The sequence below is a fragment of the Amyelois transitella genome, chromosome 2, assembly GCF_032362555.1.
Source record: "Amyelois transitella isolate CPQ chromosome 2, ilAmyTran1.1, whole genome shotgun sequence".
Lineage (NCBI taxonomy): Eukaryota > Metazoa > Arthropoda > Insecta > Lepidoptera > Pyralidae > Amyelois > Amyelois transitella.
Genome location: NC_083505.1, coordinates 2,843,064 through 2,861,472, shown reverse-complemented (window position 1 = coordinate 2,861,472; position 18,409 = coordinate 2,843,064). Strand labels below are relative to the sequence as shown.

Here is an 18,409-nt window from a genome sequence, read left to right as displayed (position 1 = left end):
TATTTTCAGCCATCAGAAACAGATTCTGCTGGCGATGGTGTATGATTTTGCTACGTTAATCATGTTAATGTTGAATAGAAATGTGGATGAGATAATAAGTATATTGTTATCGAATAAATATCGAATCGATGTGATATAGGGGAGAAGACAAATTTTTACGACGGCCATGTTTTAAGAAAATTAGTGAATAGCCCCGCTGGTCCTATTATTACAATACCCCTTTTATATAAAAAATCAAAGAAAATGAAACGAGTTATGAATGAGAATGAAGGGCTTGTTTCGCTTCATTCTCATTCACAACTCCTTTCATTTCATGCAGGGATCGTAGCAAGTAGAAAGACGTACCTCCGGGAAAGAGACGTGATTTTATGTATTAACTAAATACAAGGAAAATTCGTACCTTAACAAATAACAATATGAAATTCTATTACAGACACCCTATCAGTCCACTACTGCAACCGCGAGGTGCTAGTCGCCGTGTCCGGGCCGGACAGCGAGGGTTACATCCGGACGCCCGGTTACCCCCACTTCTACATCGAGGATGAGTGCCGGTGGCGCGTCCGGACCAACCCCGAGCAGAGGCTGCGGATCACCATTGTGGATGTTAGTTTGAGGAGTAAGTTCAAATTCTGGTAACAAGAATACTACTAATTTCTTAGTAATTAAGTGTTTTGAAGTCAAAGAAAGCCTTAATTTAAATAGAACTGCCAACAGTTTTTACGATCGCCGTTGAGTTATAAAATTATTAGCTGCATCCTGCATCCCGGGGCTTTGTTCCCGTGGGATTTTGAAGGACCTATAGCTAGGATTTTACAAGTTTGTAGGAATCAAAAATACCAGGTTTCGGCGACGGCTTCAGAAATTAGTATCGTAACTGCGTCGACCATCAGTTCCAGGGTTTTGAATTTGACTTAAAGAAAGCTTTATCAGGCTTGATTCTTTTGATTATTCTCACATATTTCTTCTAGCATGACGAAACATATGATCGAAGTTGCATGTAACCTATTTTTTTTCACAGCAATAGGCCCGTTCGAAACGTCGTGCAAAGACTACATTTCCATTCAGGAATCGAACGGAGACACCCTGCTGTCGACGTGCGACCAGGTAGACCTGCCACTACGTCTCACCACCGCAACTAACTCAGTTGACGTACTGGTCGAGGCCAGGTCGAAAGGAGCGTATCCTAAAAGAGGGGTGCTATTGCATTATAAAAGTAAGTTCACGGATATATTTCCTTTTTTTTAGACTACTGAACTGACTGAAGAAATTTGAAGTAGCGCCATCTAGTAACAAACTTAATTACTTTGAAGACAACATGTCGCAGCTGTAGCGCCATCTATAATTGGATGTTGCAAACTAAAAGAGCGCAAGTACGCCGTCTAGAAACGAAAAAAGAAATGGAAAAAGAAACGGAAAAAGAAAAAAGTACTTTTAATTTTACGATTAACAACTTGTTTATCGAGAAAACAATTTCTTACTTAACTATTTATTTATTTGCATTAAATAGCGACATCTTCAATTACATCACAAAATTTGTTCACAGGTATAGGTTGTATTACTGTACCACCGCCATCTAACGGCTACCTCGTGTATCGCACAGAAGATGTAGCTCACTACATGTGCCATGTGAATTTTGTTTTCGCTGATACCCAACAGAGGGCGCGCATGCTATGGTGCTTTGATGACAACAGATGGAATGATTCCGTGCCTTTATGTGTTGGTAAGTTATTAATTTATTTACAGAAAAAAACCAAATATTTCAAAAAAATCAGTATTATTTTAAATGGTAAATATAGGTCAATTTCAAAAATTTGTATAACGAATATATTTTAATTATCTAAATATGTAAAACTAAACAAAATGTAAATGGTTGTAACTGAGCGTAATTTTAATCTTCGAATCCTTTACAGTACTTAAATTATTTGCTTAAATTTTGCTCATAAAACTGCCTGAAGTAGTGTACTATCCTGATTTTTTAACAACACGAACAAGCTTCACAGAAACATATTGAATGTTATAAATCATTCAGGCGCTTTATTAAACTGCTTCATAAAAACCCGACCCCCTGGGAACTTATTGATGATCACTAAGCGCGTATTAAAACTTCTTTGAGGTTATTTCCACCATAATTCACGGCTAAAGTGCACATGCGCGTTAACTTCCTATCCTTTTCACACGGTGCTCACGTCTTTTGAAAGAGCGTAACGACATCATTTATATCGGGAACAACATGATTATTTACACACTGGAAACTACAAATCAATTTCAACTTTATTGTGATATAAATTAAGTCGGATATAAATTGTTGAGGTGTCTGATTATTTTCACAGTCTACTATAGGGCTTCCAACTTCAGTTGGTAAATAGAGTATTCGTTGTTTGTCGCTCGTAGAGTCTGGTTCGTTGCGTTTTCTTCCTACGTCAAGAAAACACGTGTTTTTGAACGAAGTGAGTTCTGAAAATATTTCCATACAAATTTAATATTAGTGTTACATTTTATTTTATCTTAGCGCCGTTTTCAGTGCCGTGAAGTGTACATACACGTTTTTCAGCGTTTAGGAAAACCGCGTGGTCGGTAAGAGGATGCAAGAATTTATTAATATTTAGTTTGAAAAGCTTTAAAATAAACAAAATTCACGTAACAGAATATCCCTTCCTTAAACTTGTTCTCGTTAACAGGGGAACTAAATCCAATAAGAATCGGTTATTTCTGCGAAACACTTAGCTAGCTAGATCGATTAAGATTTTACTTTTACTGACAGATAGGTAGTTAAAGTAACAAGGATTAAATTTTTTAGAGAACATATGAGAAATTTCAAATACATACAATAAAATTTACGCGGACAAATTTGAAGAAAACCGGATTTTTATTATATGAAAATACAAACATACTTATTAGCTAGCCATGTAGGTACTAGCTATTGGTATTTTTAAACGTAACATTAAAAAACGATTGCTTAATTTTATTTTAACAGCGTGTTGGTAATTTGATAAGAGTAACCGTTATTTTGATGCCTTTATCATCTCGAAAGCAACATTTTGATAGATTTATAATAGGTACCTATGACCTTTAAATAACCACACACAATAGGTAGCAATTAAGTACTTATTTAGAAATTAGGAACTATAATAAAATTAATGTTATGTAAAAACAACATCAAATTTTATTCAAAAATTAATTGTAAGTATTTTTTCACTAATATAAATCTCATAGAAGTCCAAAAAATATATCTTAAAGTGACTTATATAAATAAAAATATAACAGAACTATTTATACCCACTTATTAATTAGGTAGTCCTTGTCCTTAACAGAATTTAAGTAGGTTCCTATAATTGATAATACAATGGAAGAGGGAAATAATAGAAATGAAGGGAATTAAAAAAACCTTTAGAGCAAATTAATTTATTTGCATTTTTTTGTACCTACCTACTTAATAATGTTTCCTCAACGCAACTAATCTACTTACTTAATAATATAAATACAAAAGTTTATTTGTTTGTTTCTTGTCTCTTCAGTGTTAGTTCAGTAGATATCACGTGAAGAGTCTTCACGTGATATCTACTGAACTAACATTCTTGCAATTTTTCGTATTTAATTAATAGTCTGGAGAAGGACATAGAGTACTTTTCATCCGAGTAAACATTATAGTTTCCGTGGGATTTGCGCAAAACCTGTATTCTTTCGTACGTGGCGCTAAATACGCGGGTGGAGCCACGGCTAAAAGCTAGTATGATAACAATTAGCTATTTAACAAACTTCGATAGTACTATACTGAAATATGAATATGTTGCTGTATCAAAAACAATGAATGACATTAGGCTATCAACCGGACGAGGCTGATAATATAACTATTTTTGATAATGATTTGTTATAATCTACTGTTTACAAAAGGCAAAGGTTACAGATAATGTCTGTCAATGCACAGTAATCAGCAGTCAGAACTTAAGTAAAATGACTTTAGAAAAAAATGCAACACCATATAAGTAGAAAGTGTTTTTAAGAGTCGCCAGCATATGTCAGGTTAAATTTTTATAAAACAATTTACGTTTTGGTTTCAAATATTACATTACATTTACAAGTTTTTTTTTACTTATAATCAAATTTTATCCTCGGTGTTTTATGTTTTAAAATCTTACATTTAAGGTATTTTACACTACGGAAAATTTTAAAATAAATCAACAATGTGTAAACGGAGGTCCCGGGTTCGAATCCCGGCCAGGGCATGATGTGAAACGAACTTTCTTTGATTGAACTGGGACTTGAATGATTATCTAGTATAACTACTTATTATAAAATATAGTATCGTTGAGTTAGTATCTCGTAACACAAGTTTCGAACTTACTTTTAGGCTAACTTAATCTGTGTAATTTGTCCGGTATATACATACTTATTTATTATTTATTTAATTCTCAAGAAGGGAAATCCTTTAGCTTATGTTATGTTAGTACACGATAAATCTTAACAAAATTTTATACGGGATGATAAGGACAAAACATAAGTGTGTCCCTTTCAATCATCTTGGGGTCCGGGTATTTTAGGGTGCTTTCAAATGGGGTTCGTAAAAAAGGGTCGCTAACACTTTGACAATGCGGTTCTTAAAACAAGATCATTAAAATGACGCAATAACAGTATCTCAAATTTTGAGTACTTACCAATCAATGTTTGACAATTCTTAGAAATGTAATCATAAAGAATCCTCTTGAATTATTTACGACTATCTTTAGAGCTGCTTTTTTTTTATAAAATTTAGTACATTTAGGTTTTGATTGTTCAAACAAAAGAGTAAAGTAAGTAGTACTAAGTGCATCAATTATTTGTTAGGAATAAAAGTATCAATAAACGATTAACTAACATGTTATCAAACGAATATTTTCAAATATCAATTTTTTTCCTCTTATCAACCACGAATCATTTATGAAAAATAACCGATAAATTACGTTGAAGCATTACCGTTTCGGTAATTTTGTGTATTTAATCGATTCCGATAACGCTGAATCGATTATCGTGCGCTGAATACAAAAAGGTTATTAATGTTCGTAACAAAAGATAAACATCACAGTACATATTTTCAATTCAAAGATAAACCGTGTTAGCTTTAGAATAAGACCAGTCCACCTTGTAGAAGACCATTCATACGATTTTCTTAGATAACTAGTTCGCTGCAAACTCGCGAACAATTAATTTTAACAAAATTGTGCGTATTTCAAAAACTACTTAACCGAATTTGATGCCCCAAGAAATTTTAAGTTTCATCATAATCAGACCACCGCGCACCGGTTCAAAAGTTATCGCTTTACAAACATCAAAAATGGTGCCGTGTGGTTCCCGGCACTATTACAAAAAAGAATAGGACCACTCCATCTCTTTCCCATGGATGTCGTAAAAGGCGACTAAGGGATAGGCTTATAAACTTAGGATTCCTCTTTTAGGCGATGGGCTAGCAACCTGTCACTATTTGAATCTCGGTTCTATCATTAAGCCAAATAGCTGAACGTGGCCATTCAGTCTTTTCAAGACTGTTGGCTCTGTCTACCCCGCAAGGGATATAGACGTGATCATATGTATGTATGTATGTTTACAAACATACATACCTATATACAAAAAAGTCCTTTCGCCCCAAGTGTTGTTGAGACCTCACTTGCTTCGCTCCTTCGGTCAATTAGTAAGATATCGATAAAACTTTGCCAAAGTAAAAAAGGCCTATTTTAATATGTTTTGTTATTTTTTTCTTGGTGAAATAAATAGTTTATCTATCTATTTCATAATTAATTTCTATTTAATTACTAAGACTATTATGTGTCCTCTCCACTCTTGCAAAGTTTAATCGAAATTTAATATCATTGGGAAATGAGAGTGAAACAAGATACTATTGGCGGGTGAGGTAACCGTGTTGCAGAGAGCAGTACGAACGTGACTTCGTGTAATGACCAATCTACTTCTGAATCGTGGTCATAGGTGGAACCTGACCTCCTTTGGTTAGTATTGCCTAGTAGACTCGCGTATATAGAATTACATATCAAAATTTGTTAGTTGAATAATTAAGAAGTGAAATATACAGTTTAAATTGTTCTCCCAAAAATTGTATTATAAAACTTTTTTCGATCTTTCTCTCTCTCATGTTTCCAGTTGTAAGTATCTGATCAATCAAAAAGTTAATGATTCAGGGTTAGGGGTCCGGACAAACTAATATAAAACCTTTTTCAATATCGGAAGTACTTCGAAATATGCTAATAATTAGTCGGTTTACAAATCATTACGATATTTTTGTATTTTTAATAGTAGCTTTACATGAACGCATGAAAAATCATTGTAATAATGTGTTGTTACCATGAAATATATTCCGTAAAAGTGGTCGTTTAATCAGTAACCGTTTTCCCATTCTCCGTCGGTATCACGCACAAGTCACGGCTTACGGCTGAATGGCATGTTTAGCCACGCAATTGAGGTGACCAATTAATATAGTAATGTCTCGAGATTTTTTTTTTAATTTCGATATACATATAATATCAGGCAACAGTTCAACAACAATTACTATACGTTTAAGTACCTATATAAGGTTAAGTTTTCAAAGTAACACGTAATTAATTTGCTTTTCTGGAGTTTTTGATTGAACAATAATTGATTTTAATATTGCCAACTCCACGCGCAAGATTTCTTTTTATTGTTTTGGGTACACATTAGGATTGAATATGTAGCAATTTTTTAATTTATATTACTGATTATGAACTGTTGGCTATGTCTGCCCCGTAAGAATAAAGACGTGATTAAATGTGTGTTTGTCTGAACTGTTCAAATCGCATAATCAGTAGAACACAGGCACAGCACAACATACACATAAAAAACCTTTAAAATCGTTTATTTTATATATATCCTATGTAAGAACAACTTATTCTGTATTTTGTCATATCACATGTCAAATTTTAACGTCCCACGCATAGTACTTTTGGCTGTGAGTTGTATGTCAGTCACTCAACACAATTTTGCGACGAAACAGTATTTATTCTGTTTAATAAGAAAATTATAATTTCTTTGTTATTTTTAAAATTATAAAACGAAAGGAACCGATACTATCTTCCAAAGTAAATAAGCTGGAATAAGCAAGTTAAGAAATACAATTTTTTTTATCTCCGCCGCTACAGATAAAATAATAAAGTGTTTTATTTATTAAAAACAAGGAATTTAATTCGCAATAAAAGTTGGATCTTTTTCGAGATAATTGAAATTGTAACAACAGACATTCTGACAATTACAAAGATTTTAGAGGCGCAAAACAATTTATTTTTCTCTTTAGGGACGTCTACGATATATAAATACCTACGATGTTTTATTTGTTCAGCCGTTCATAATTTTAATTGCATTATATCAATACGAAGTATAAAATAAAGTTACATTCCACTGTCTGTATGTCTGTTCTGTCTGTACCGCGCCATGTCTTAAGACTTAGCAAAGAATTTTGAAGATTTAATTATAATTATTGATAAGTATCAACTCAACCCAAGCGTAGTTCACTAATTTATAGTGACAATATAAACGTTTCATATACATACATACATATAATCACGTCTATATTCTTTGTGGAGTAGACAGAGCCAGCAGTCCTTAAAATACTAATACCCCACGTTCAGCTGTTTGGCTCAAATAGTGACAGGTTGCTATCCCATCGCCTACAAGAATGCCAAGCTTATTAGCTTCTCCCATAGTCGTCTTTTACGACATCCATTTGAAAAAGATGGAGTGGTCCTATAATTTTTTTATATTGGTACCGGGAACCACACGGCACATTTTTCATATCTAAATTCAATTTATATTTCATCCACAAATATCCACATTTTGTACACTCACAACACATAGCTAAAAATAATCTAATCAAATATAAGGGGCCAGAACTTAATCCCGTTGATTACTTAAGCCGTGGTTACTCTACAAGCAAAGTTTGGCCTTTTGCCAACAAATCTACTTCATATTTTTGCGTTGGAAAATTGAAAGAACTAAAAATATACTCGGTCGGAGCTAGGAATTACCGAAATAGAGTATGATGGATGCACTATTTGATTTATTAGGGTACTATGTCTTGTGTATAATTGTATGAACTGGCTATTATATGAAACATTATTATTCTTGTAATATCTTGGGTTCTAAATACATACTTACATGATTTTTAAATTGGTAACCCTTGTGCCGTATGGTCCTCGACATTTTAGAATAGGACCACTCCGTATCTTTCCCTTAGATGTCGTAAAACGCGACTAAGGGTAAGGCTAATAAACTTGGAAATCTTCTTGTGGGCGATGGGCTGTCATTGTTTTAATCTCAATTCTATTGTAAAGCTATACAGCTGAACGTGGCCTTTCGGTTTTCAAGACTGTTGGCTCTGTCGATTCCGCAAGGGGTGTAGATGTTAACAATATGTATGTATTTAACTCTTTTTTTTTTCATACTTTTTAGGTGTAGGTAAGTGTGAATGGTTTAGAATATTTGGGTTCAACCTGTTGATTTGTTCCTTTCATTGTTTCATTATTTTATAACCTTTTATTATTATAACACATTGTCACGTCTTTATTCTAAACAAGGTAGATAGTGTCCCATTACTACAGAGCTTTCGATGTTGTATACTTACTTATGTACCTTTTACACCAACTTTTTAAATAGAAAAGCAATAATGAAGAATGTGGCCTCTTTAGCGAAAAAATTACGAAGAATTAAACGATTACTTTAGGTAACCTAAGGTATACGTAAGTTATTTCAAATATAAAGAATATCCATCTTATTGGCAAAGGCTTAGGGCGTGTTTCATTAAGCCGAGTTCGAGAGGTGCGGGCGCGTGTGATAAATGATTTCACTTGTGTAAAATATCGTGAGTACAGATGTTCTATTAGTTTACTTTATTTAATTGTAACAATAAACATGTGTAAATTCTATTCATCGCAATTACGACGCGCTTTCCGAAGCACATGTACTTTAAAAAGAGGAAATACTAGCTAATAGAAATAGTTAATCATTGTTATGTTTTGTTGAAAGTATATAGGTACATATGTTATTTATATAGTGAAAATGCTCACTTATAATAAACACTCTAGTCACTCTTCATGCGAATAAAAATATTAGAAACTGCGGCCAAGCGTCAATGCTGATTCGTGAAGCCTGTTACGGACTGATGTGTCAGAAAAAATGTAAAGATATACTCGTATCGCGCGCACAGACCGTGCGGCTAAATCTTTTCTTTTTTTTATTTTGTAACTCCAGCCTGCTGTGACTGTGTTCCATTAATTAACCCTGTGGACACAAAGGTGTCAAAGGTCGTTCGGACAACTTTTTTGGACGCCGATAACTTTTCAATCAATAGTGGAACGTGGCTATTGATTCACGATAGTCATTTATTTGGAATCGTTTTTTTTGTTATTACCTTTACTGTTTTTTGTTATATAAAATTTGAAGGTAAAAAGTAAAGCTGAAACCCCTTATTTTCTGACATTTCTTCTTATCTTCGCTTAAGTTAATTATGTTAACGACTATAATATCAATTTGGCTCAAAAATATTTGGCTCATTCACGATATTTTGTATTTTTATTATGCTTTCATTATTTTTACAAAAACCATACCTACTAAAAGAAACATAATAGTGAGAAGAAGTTAAATAAAAAGCAAATATTTAATGTGAAGATTGCTTCAAATATTAGAATTTAAACTGATATTTCATACTAGTTTATGACATATTTCGATATGACGGATCGATTTATCGTATTTATAAAGTTTAGTTAGGATCAGGAAATTATATTGATTTGATCGGAAATTATTATTAAAGGTAGAAAATTTACAAAAACTATTCCAACAACGACCTATACGAATAATATAAAATGGAACGTGACTTAGCTTTTTAATTTATACTCAAAATCCATTAAACCCAATCTGCCGCCGTTCCTGATAAGATCTTGGCGCCGTGCGCCTAGTTTCCTTTGCTATTTTCCTGAAAAAAGATTGAATTGAACGAAACGGCGTCACTTATAATTTAGGTACAACTCGAACTTTATTTATAACATCAAAAGAACTTTATATGTCAGGATTTAAAATTGAAAAACTTAGACTTGTCTTAGAATAAAGACAATATTTTTGTTTAAATTAATTTTATCCAGTAGGGCCCTTGACAGAAAATTACATGTCACAGATTTAAAAACAAAATATGTATGTGCACATAATCAATTTTCAATTTATCAGAAAAAAGTGTCTCATCTATTTAACTATAGGTATTTGTTTCTACAATAAAAACAACGTAAAAGCTTTCTCCTGTCATTACGAGTAACATATCGAGGTATTTTTTACTGCGCGAAACTTTTCTTTGGTCGTTATTACGACATTAGCTGTTATCTGAGGTCGAAAGCAAAAACTACCTCGTTCCCGATTTATTTCTCTTTTGTGGTATTTCGCTTTCTGTTGTTTATAAGCGGGCCCCGGGCTCGTCTTTAGGGAAAACGCCAGGACGATGATATACTTACGCTGTTTCGCATTTATGTGTTGCCGTGTGGTTCCCGGAACCAATGCAAAAAAGAATAGGTCCACTCCATCACTTTTCCAAGGGTGTTGTGGGTTGTGGTTCCACTGGCGTCTAAGGGATAGGCTTATAAACTTAGGCATTTTAGGCGATGTTCCAGCAACCTGTTACTATTTGAATCGCAATTCTATCTTAACGCCAAACAGAACGTGGTCTTTTGACGACTGTTGGTTCTGCCTCCCCCGCAAGGGATATAGACGTGACTATATGTATGTTTGTATGTGGTTCCTTACACTGTATTGCGTACCTGCTAGAATTTCTTAATTTAAATTATTAAATACATAGAAGGACACTCATGTGCCTCATTCTCGAAAAAATATCCAGAAACTACGTCTTTAAACTATTTAACAATCTTTTTTATTGAAGAATTTAATTAAGCGTTATTTTTGTTAGGTTAATTACCACAAAAAAGATCACAATTCGCCCCAAATGAATATTTGTATGGTACAGATAACTGAGGCAATGTTTTGTATTATTTTAATTCGTGTCGTCCAGGTTTTGCTTTTGAAAACTTAATAATCATAAAATAACAAATGTGTAACTTAATAATCATAAGATAACTTTGATTCTTGACTATTATGTAAATCTTAACGCAAACCAAAAAAAACTTTCAACAGAAAGGTTAATTGTTTTCAAAAAACCTGGTCACTTTAACATGTCAAAATACAGTCGCGTGGACAATTAGTCTCGAACTACACCCGATGACCATTTCTGAGTCACTCGTTCAAACTGATTATGTACGTACGTGTTTCCGGCAGCCCGTATGTCCAGTCATCCACATTATTGACGATTAATATCACTGCTAATGTCTACTAAAATATTGTTATTTGGGTACATATTTTGCCTTTAAGATTTTCACTATATTATTAAAGTCTCTATCCCTTGCGGGGTAGATAGAGCCAACAGTCTCTAAAATACCAACCATTAAAGGTTTGATCAAGTTTTGATGATTAAAATTTTTTAAATCAATTGTTCATGTCTGATTAACGTCGAGTCTGCCAAGACATTTTGTGAAGGCAAATAGAAGACACAAAAGAAAATTGGTGTAAAATATTTTTTTGTCAGTGTTTATTACGTAGTTAGTTTTTCAAATCTTACTAGATCTATCTGTGCCTAAGAACCAATATGGAGATAATAATTCTTTGGCCGCCAAATATAGATAGATATAGTTAATACATTTTATTGTACCATTAGGGTAAAACAGACATACATAATATAATTATATTGTTTAGCATGATTATTTGAGTAAGTGCTACGTTCAAAAGCAACCTGCCCAAATTACAAATTTTCCTGTTTCGCGCATAGAATTCTATTAAGAATAACTTTAGGTTTATGCGATTGACTGTACCACTATGGGGTCATTGTTCTACACAATAACAAGGTTGCCTAGAAATGTCTGTCAGTAAGAGGTCAGCTCTTTTGACTTTATGTGTTGACCTTTTTTTAGATTATAATGTATAAACTCACGCCTCTTTCCCAGAGGGGAAGGCAGATCATCTCTCCATTTGTCACGATCCCTGATAAAAGTAAAAGATAAGATTATATTAGTAAAAGTAATTTCATGAAGAGAGTTATATATGTGGTGGATAGAGCGAAAGAAGTATGCAGGAATCCTGGCAATCCCCGGGGAACTCCGGGATAAAAAGTAATCTATATGTTATTCTGGGTCTTCAGCTACCTACATACCAATTTCATCGTAATCGGTTCAGTAGTTTTTACGTGAAAGAGTAACAAACATCCATACTGACATCTTGACATACTTACAAACTTTCGCATTTATAATATTAGTAGGATAGTTTCATCGACAAAAATTCACCCTGTATATTTAAAAGATATGTATGTTCATTTTATGTCGACTGTACAGACGTAATTAAAGTCAAGCCCTCTAGTTCAGCCGACTGTACTAAGGGTGCTATGCCCCGACGAATTTTAACGTCAGGATGGATAATGCAATAAAATGTAGCATTTTAACTGCGAGGGCCATCAACTTATCGTTGTTGTCGGCACTATAATATTTTATTAAGAAAATGTTGAGTTTTCTTTTACATTTAAGTAGATATTTCCAATTTTGTGTTGTTAGTATTTAATTCGGAATTTATTTTTCGCAACACGAAATTCTTTCAATTGTAAATGAGGAATTTTTTCTCATATGGCTTTTTTATAAAAATAAAATATGTTCGATTGAGAAAAGTTGGATACAATGTTTTTTTTATTATAGCATTCAATTCTTTATTTGTCTGTTATGGTCTTTCTGAGTCTAATGCGTAGGAGTTGTTTTGATGATATTTTGTATGGAGAAAGAAATAAGAAAGCTACAGTAAAATTCAGTGGTAATTCGCCTATATTAGGTACGGCGTCATAGAGTTCCATGCACGGTAACTTGATAAACCGCTGACTGTATAAGCATGTATAAAGATCCTGAGTAAGACATAGGTGTTTGTGAAGAATGTTGCATTAAAAAACCCAAAGTCTCTGCTCTGTCTACCCTCATAAGAAACAATTGTAACTTGAATAAGTAAGGTTAACTATCTTGAAGCTAACTAACATTATTTTCATGAAACTGAATACGGAAACTAATTTCCATCATAAGTATATACAGCTGAACGTGGCGTTTCAGTCTTTGTGAGACTGTTGGCTCTGTCTACTCCGTAAGGGATAATGACGTGATAACATGTTTATATGTATGAATACAGTACTCTAAACAAATGTAGTTTAAGCTAATCTCACCTATCTTTTGACATCCCTATGTTCCCTTAAGGGCCATAAGTCACATTAGTTATGTGCCCGTGGCCCCGGGGCCCAGGGAGCGAATTATCTGAGTCACCCGGGGTACCCCAGTATACTTGGGCACAATAAAATGTGTACATTTATTTTTTTATCGCGAATATTCATCACCCAAAGTGGCTATTTTCGGTCGTTAGTTTTGTTGGTGCGATTTTATTTGGCGATTTGTATTTTTCAGTGCAAAGACTTTTTTTCTGTTTTTGTTAATTTCTGATGAAATGTAGTTTGATATTAACTAGGTTATATATGTATAAAACTGTTGTTGCTCCGTGGCTTGGCAGCACTGCACGCGCGACGTCGTTCATATCGCGCGAAAAACAACCCAAGTTTGATTCACAGCAACGGAAAGCATTATGTTTTATTTTTTAAATTTTTTATTGTTTTTCGCGCGATATGAACGGCGTCGCGCGTGCAATGCTGCCAAGCCACGGAGCAACAATAGTTTTATACATATATAACCTAGTTAATATTTGACGTCCATGACATGTTTGACGTCCAACGAGCACCGCTCGGTCACCCAGGTACATCATGATCACAATCACGCCTTCCTGTTGCTATCCTTACGGATATTCACGCTTTCTTTGGGGTCCTTTAACACACTCAACGTTGACAGTCATTGATAAAACATTTTTATTCATGTGACCAATATTTATGATCGTTTATCTTTATTCTTATTTATTGAAATTAGAATAGAGATAAACATAACTAAAATATAAATAAAACATTTGTGTATTAATTTTCTCTTGATGAAATTGGCACCGTATTATTTATCTGTTTGGTATTTTCTAAAGGTTGACTGGTAGAGAATGCTATTATGTTAGGCCCGGAAATATGTATAACCGGGAAACCAATAGAGAGAGACGTTTGAATCAGTTGAATCATCTCAGAGTCAATAAAGAGGCTTCTTAATTAGCTTTGTTTTAGTTGGTATTATTATGCAAATGCTGGACTAATTTGCATTGTGCCTATCAGTTATGAATAATGCAGTATTTTAGGTAAAGGTCAAAGAACCATTGAATTTATGATTCGTTTCTTGATAACGTTTTATCAAAATGTTATGAATGAATTTTATTATAATTTCCGATTAATTATAATAATCGGAAAAAATGTATGTACCTACTCGTATATTATTTTGTAGAAATCAAGAGAAAAAAAAGCGTGTGTGATCGCTACTCTTTCGTGCAGATTATAAAAGGGTTAGAGTAATTAACTTTGGATTCTTCTTTTAGACAGGCTTAGCTTATTTAAGCCATACAGCTGAACGTGGCATTCTAGTTTCGAGATTGTTGACTCTGTTTACCCCGTAAAGGGTTGAGGATGTGACTATATGTATGTATGTATTTTTAAATTATTCTGGAGCACGCTTTAATAAAATGCATTAGCAGACTTTATTTAACTATATATTTACTCTAATAATAAGTAAAAATATTTCGCGAATAACTATCGCTGTCCTTTTTCAAGTCATAATAAAAAGCGTAACAGCGATAGTGTTTCGCGCGATAGAAACGGCGTCTCGCGTGCCTTACTACAGAGGCTGTCTTAATATTTATTGAGGTACGATCTCTTAATAAATTATAAGAATCAACATTATAAATCATCTATAAAATAAACAATTTCTTTAACTTTCACAAAAGAAATGAATTTATTGCTAAGAGAATATTTTTTCGTCGTCATATTTTTCAGAGTTCTTATTATAAAAAAAAAGTCGATAAGAAGCTCTTACGCAAATAACTACGTCTGTAGTTGAGCACAAAACGATGTCTCAAGAAAGAGGCTTAGTTATAAACAGACTACTTTGAGGTCCCCACGGACCTTTCAAAGGTCGAAAGGGACTCTGTGTTTGATGAAATCGCGGAATATAATGAAACTATATTAAAACACACGACAGTAGACAGAACAATATTGAAAAGATTGAAACGCCGCGTTCAAGAGGTTATTTGACATTAATATTTTATCAGTTTGCTAACCAATCGCCTACAAGAAGAATTAATTAGCCTTTCCCTTGATGGATTTACAATCTGCACAAGAAGAGAAGCAGCTGGCACCCTTTCTCCGTTAACTACGACTCTGGAGAGGGGCCCGGGGTATGCCTTTGACCATGGATCCTGTTTAAGAAGCATGACACGTGCGATACCGTTTTTATCGCGCGTACCATGAAATTGATGTCGTAAAAGGCCACTAAGGGTTTGGGAGTCCTCTTTTAGGCGATGGGCTAGCAACCTGTCATTAATAAAAGCACAATTCTATCAAACAAAAAAAGCTGTACGTGGCCTATCAGTTTTTCAAGACTGTTGGCTCTGTCTACCCTGCAATAACATAGGCTATTTTTCTGGAAATTTACAGACAGAAAATTATTAAATTGGAAAAAAACCCTACGTAAATTTGCATTTTGTGTGACTTTTGTAACCTTGTCATATTGCGGTACAGGGTTGGGCTAGATTCTACATTATCTAGATCCATAATTGTCTACCTGTGGTTAGTGTGTATTTTAGTTTTTATATAGGTACATTTAGCCAATTTGTGTCCTTTTATAGAATATGGTTTTAAAAAATTGTCTTTCTAATAAAATGGCCGCGGTTGTTTTAGATTTAGATTAGATTAATTTATTATTCAGATATCATAATATTTGTGATTTGACTACTATGCATCGTGGTGCTGCCACGGGGTTTTAGAAAGTATGCATTCATATAATTAAGGACGTCCTGGTAAAGGGTCAGGTCAAAAGTACCCGAAACCGCCGAGCTTGCATGAAGAGAGTTATGAATGTGGATGAAGCGAAGGAAGTATGCAGAGATCGTGGCAAGTGGAAAGAGGTAGTCTCTGCCTACCCCTCCGGGAAAGAGGCGTGATTATATGTATGTATGTATGTATGCATTCATATATACGAATAACATCTTTATCCCTTTTGGGGTAGTGGATGACATTGAGATTCAGATAAGTATATCTGGCTAGCTCGCCTAAAAGAGGAGTGCCAATTCCCTCCACCGGCTTTTACAATTTGCACGGGTTACATTATATTGTATTTTTTGCGCCAGACTAGCATGCTAGCCTAAAATATAGCTTTTGCCTACTAAAATATGATGATAGGTTACAACTCCCAAGTTCATTATGAAATATTTAAACAATTTATCAGCAACAATATTCCTGTTAGGTTAGAAGTACCTATACAAAGACATTTATTATTCATTGTTTTACTTATCTGTTTTGTACTTGTAATACGCACGTACATAAGATATTGTGCATTTACTAATGTATGTAAACAACTCCTTTATTCAACGTTATGTATAATATGTAGTTCAAGTGTACAGTTGCCGTCAGAGAAACAGGGGGAACATGAACAGGGGTTCATATAAACCAAAATTATAGCGGATCAAGTTCCTTTGTAGGTGAGTGTACGTCTCCGCCTCATAAATAAAGAAACTGGCGGTTTTACAAAAACGTTGAAGGCATATGTGATATATTATATTTTCTATATCTTTATTTAACCTTTAAAATAAAAATAGAGGGAAGATAATACACATTATGACTTGACAAAAGACAACGAATTTCACCATCCACTTGTCCGATTGTTCAGTTTCGCTTACGATGTTTGCTTACCAAACATCGGTTAGCAATCAAACTAATGTAATTAATTACTCAGAAAACAGTCATGGATACATGGCCCTCTTGGATGTGAATCTGTGCATCACACATTGTATTCCAGGTGTCTTAATCGTTTGACCAATGAGGCTGCAAGTAAAGTTAACGCATAACATAGAGTTTTACTCGTAAAGTTAATTTTTGGTATGTTAATGATATTCTTCTTCCTCCTGGCTTTACTCCCTTTTGCATCTCTCACCTCTCTGGACAGGAGCCTGAGGTATGTCTTTGACCATGGATCCTAGATTTGGCGAGTCAGGTTTTTAGACGAAGCGACTCCCATCTGACCTCCGCAACCTTTCCAGGTTGCGGAGGTCAGATGGGAACCCGCTTTGGATCCATGGTTACACATCCACTTGCCTGAATGTGCAGGTTTCCTCGCGATGTCTTTCCCTCACCGTAAGAGCATCATTCAAACTAATGTACATAACTTTGAAAATAGTCATTGGAACATGGTCGAAGTGGGATTTGAACCTGTACCTTTCTTCGCATCACGCATTTTAACCAGGCACCTTGCCAATTCGACCACCGATGCTTTTTGGTATGCTAATAAAATTGTCATGTATTTATTTTTTGTTTTGTCCACAGTAGAAGCGGCTCTAAAGGCCGTCGGGAACGATTCAGTTAAGAGTAACCAGACAGATACAAAACTGCCGCCACACGACGAACCCAACATGATAGTAGGTGAGTTACTTATAAAAAAAAGTAATTTATTTATTTAATTAATCTTTATTGCACAAATTTAGAACATAAAAATATTGTTTAGCGCAATTTGGCGGACTTGATACTAATCTACCATTGGGTTCTATCGTTAAGCCTAACAGCTGAACGTGGCCCATCAGTCTGCTGGCTCTGTCCACCCCGTAAGGGACGTGATTATATAAATGAATGAACATCTGCAGGCTTTGATCCTAGTCTGGTAAATAACATGGTGTGTGCGAGCATCTTCTTATACCGCATGGCTATACAATTAATCAAAGGAAATGCTCATATTTTTGAATTCTTTTTAAGGCAATCTGTCAGTTTTAAAATCTCAGTTCCATCATTAAGCCATGCAGCTGAAAGTGATTTCTCGGTATTTTCGAGATTATTGGCTCTGTCTACTTCGCAAGTGATAAAGATGTAATGTATGTATGTTAAGCAAAAAGATACCTAATATACTTTATTTTTAAAACAAAGAATCAAATAACAAAGACGAACATGATTCATATCATGTAATTTGGTCTTGAGCACGATTAATTAGCCATCTAATTACAAATTTATAGACATGAAATTGAATCGTTGCATATTTAGTTACAGCTTCTTAGAAATATCCATACATATATACATAAAATCACGCTTTTTTCCCGGAGTGGTAGGCAGAGAGTATATCTTTCTTCTTGCCACGATCCCTGCATACTTCTTTTTCTTCATTCAAATTCATAACTCTCTTCATGCAAG

The 18,409-nt window shown here is 34.2% G+C and overlaps 1 protein-coding gene across 2 annotated transcripts in view; it reads left to right on the top strand.

Moving 5' to 3' along the window:
• The window catches only part of LOC106143208 (uncharacterized), an 81,454-nt gene that overhangs the window by 51,416 nt on the left and 11,629 nt on the right, over positions 1 to 18,409 (top strand). The window contains exons 4-7 of one of the 2 annotated variants that reach the window (XM_060945913.1): positions 434 to 616; positions 1,019 to 1,213; positions 1,544 to 1,720; positions 17,561 to 17,653. In XM_060945913.1, coding sequence (XP_060801896.1) covers positions 434 to 616; positions 1,019 to 1,213; positions 1,544 to 1,720; positions 17,561 to 17,653 — 648 coding nt within the window. Of the gene's footprint in view, positions 1 to 433; positions 617 to 1,018; positions 1,214 to 1,543; positions 1,721 to 17,557; positions 17,654 to 18,409 lie in introns of both variants that reach the window. The other variant, XM_013345234.2, reaches the window with a different exon arrangement.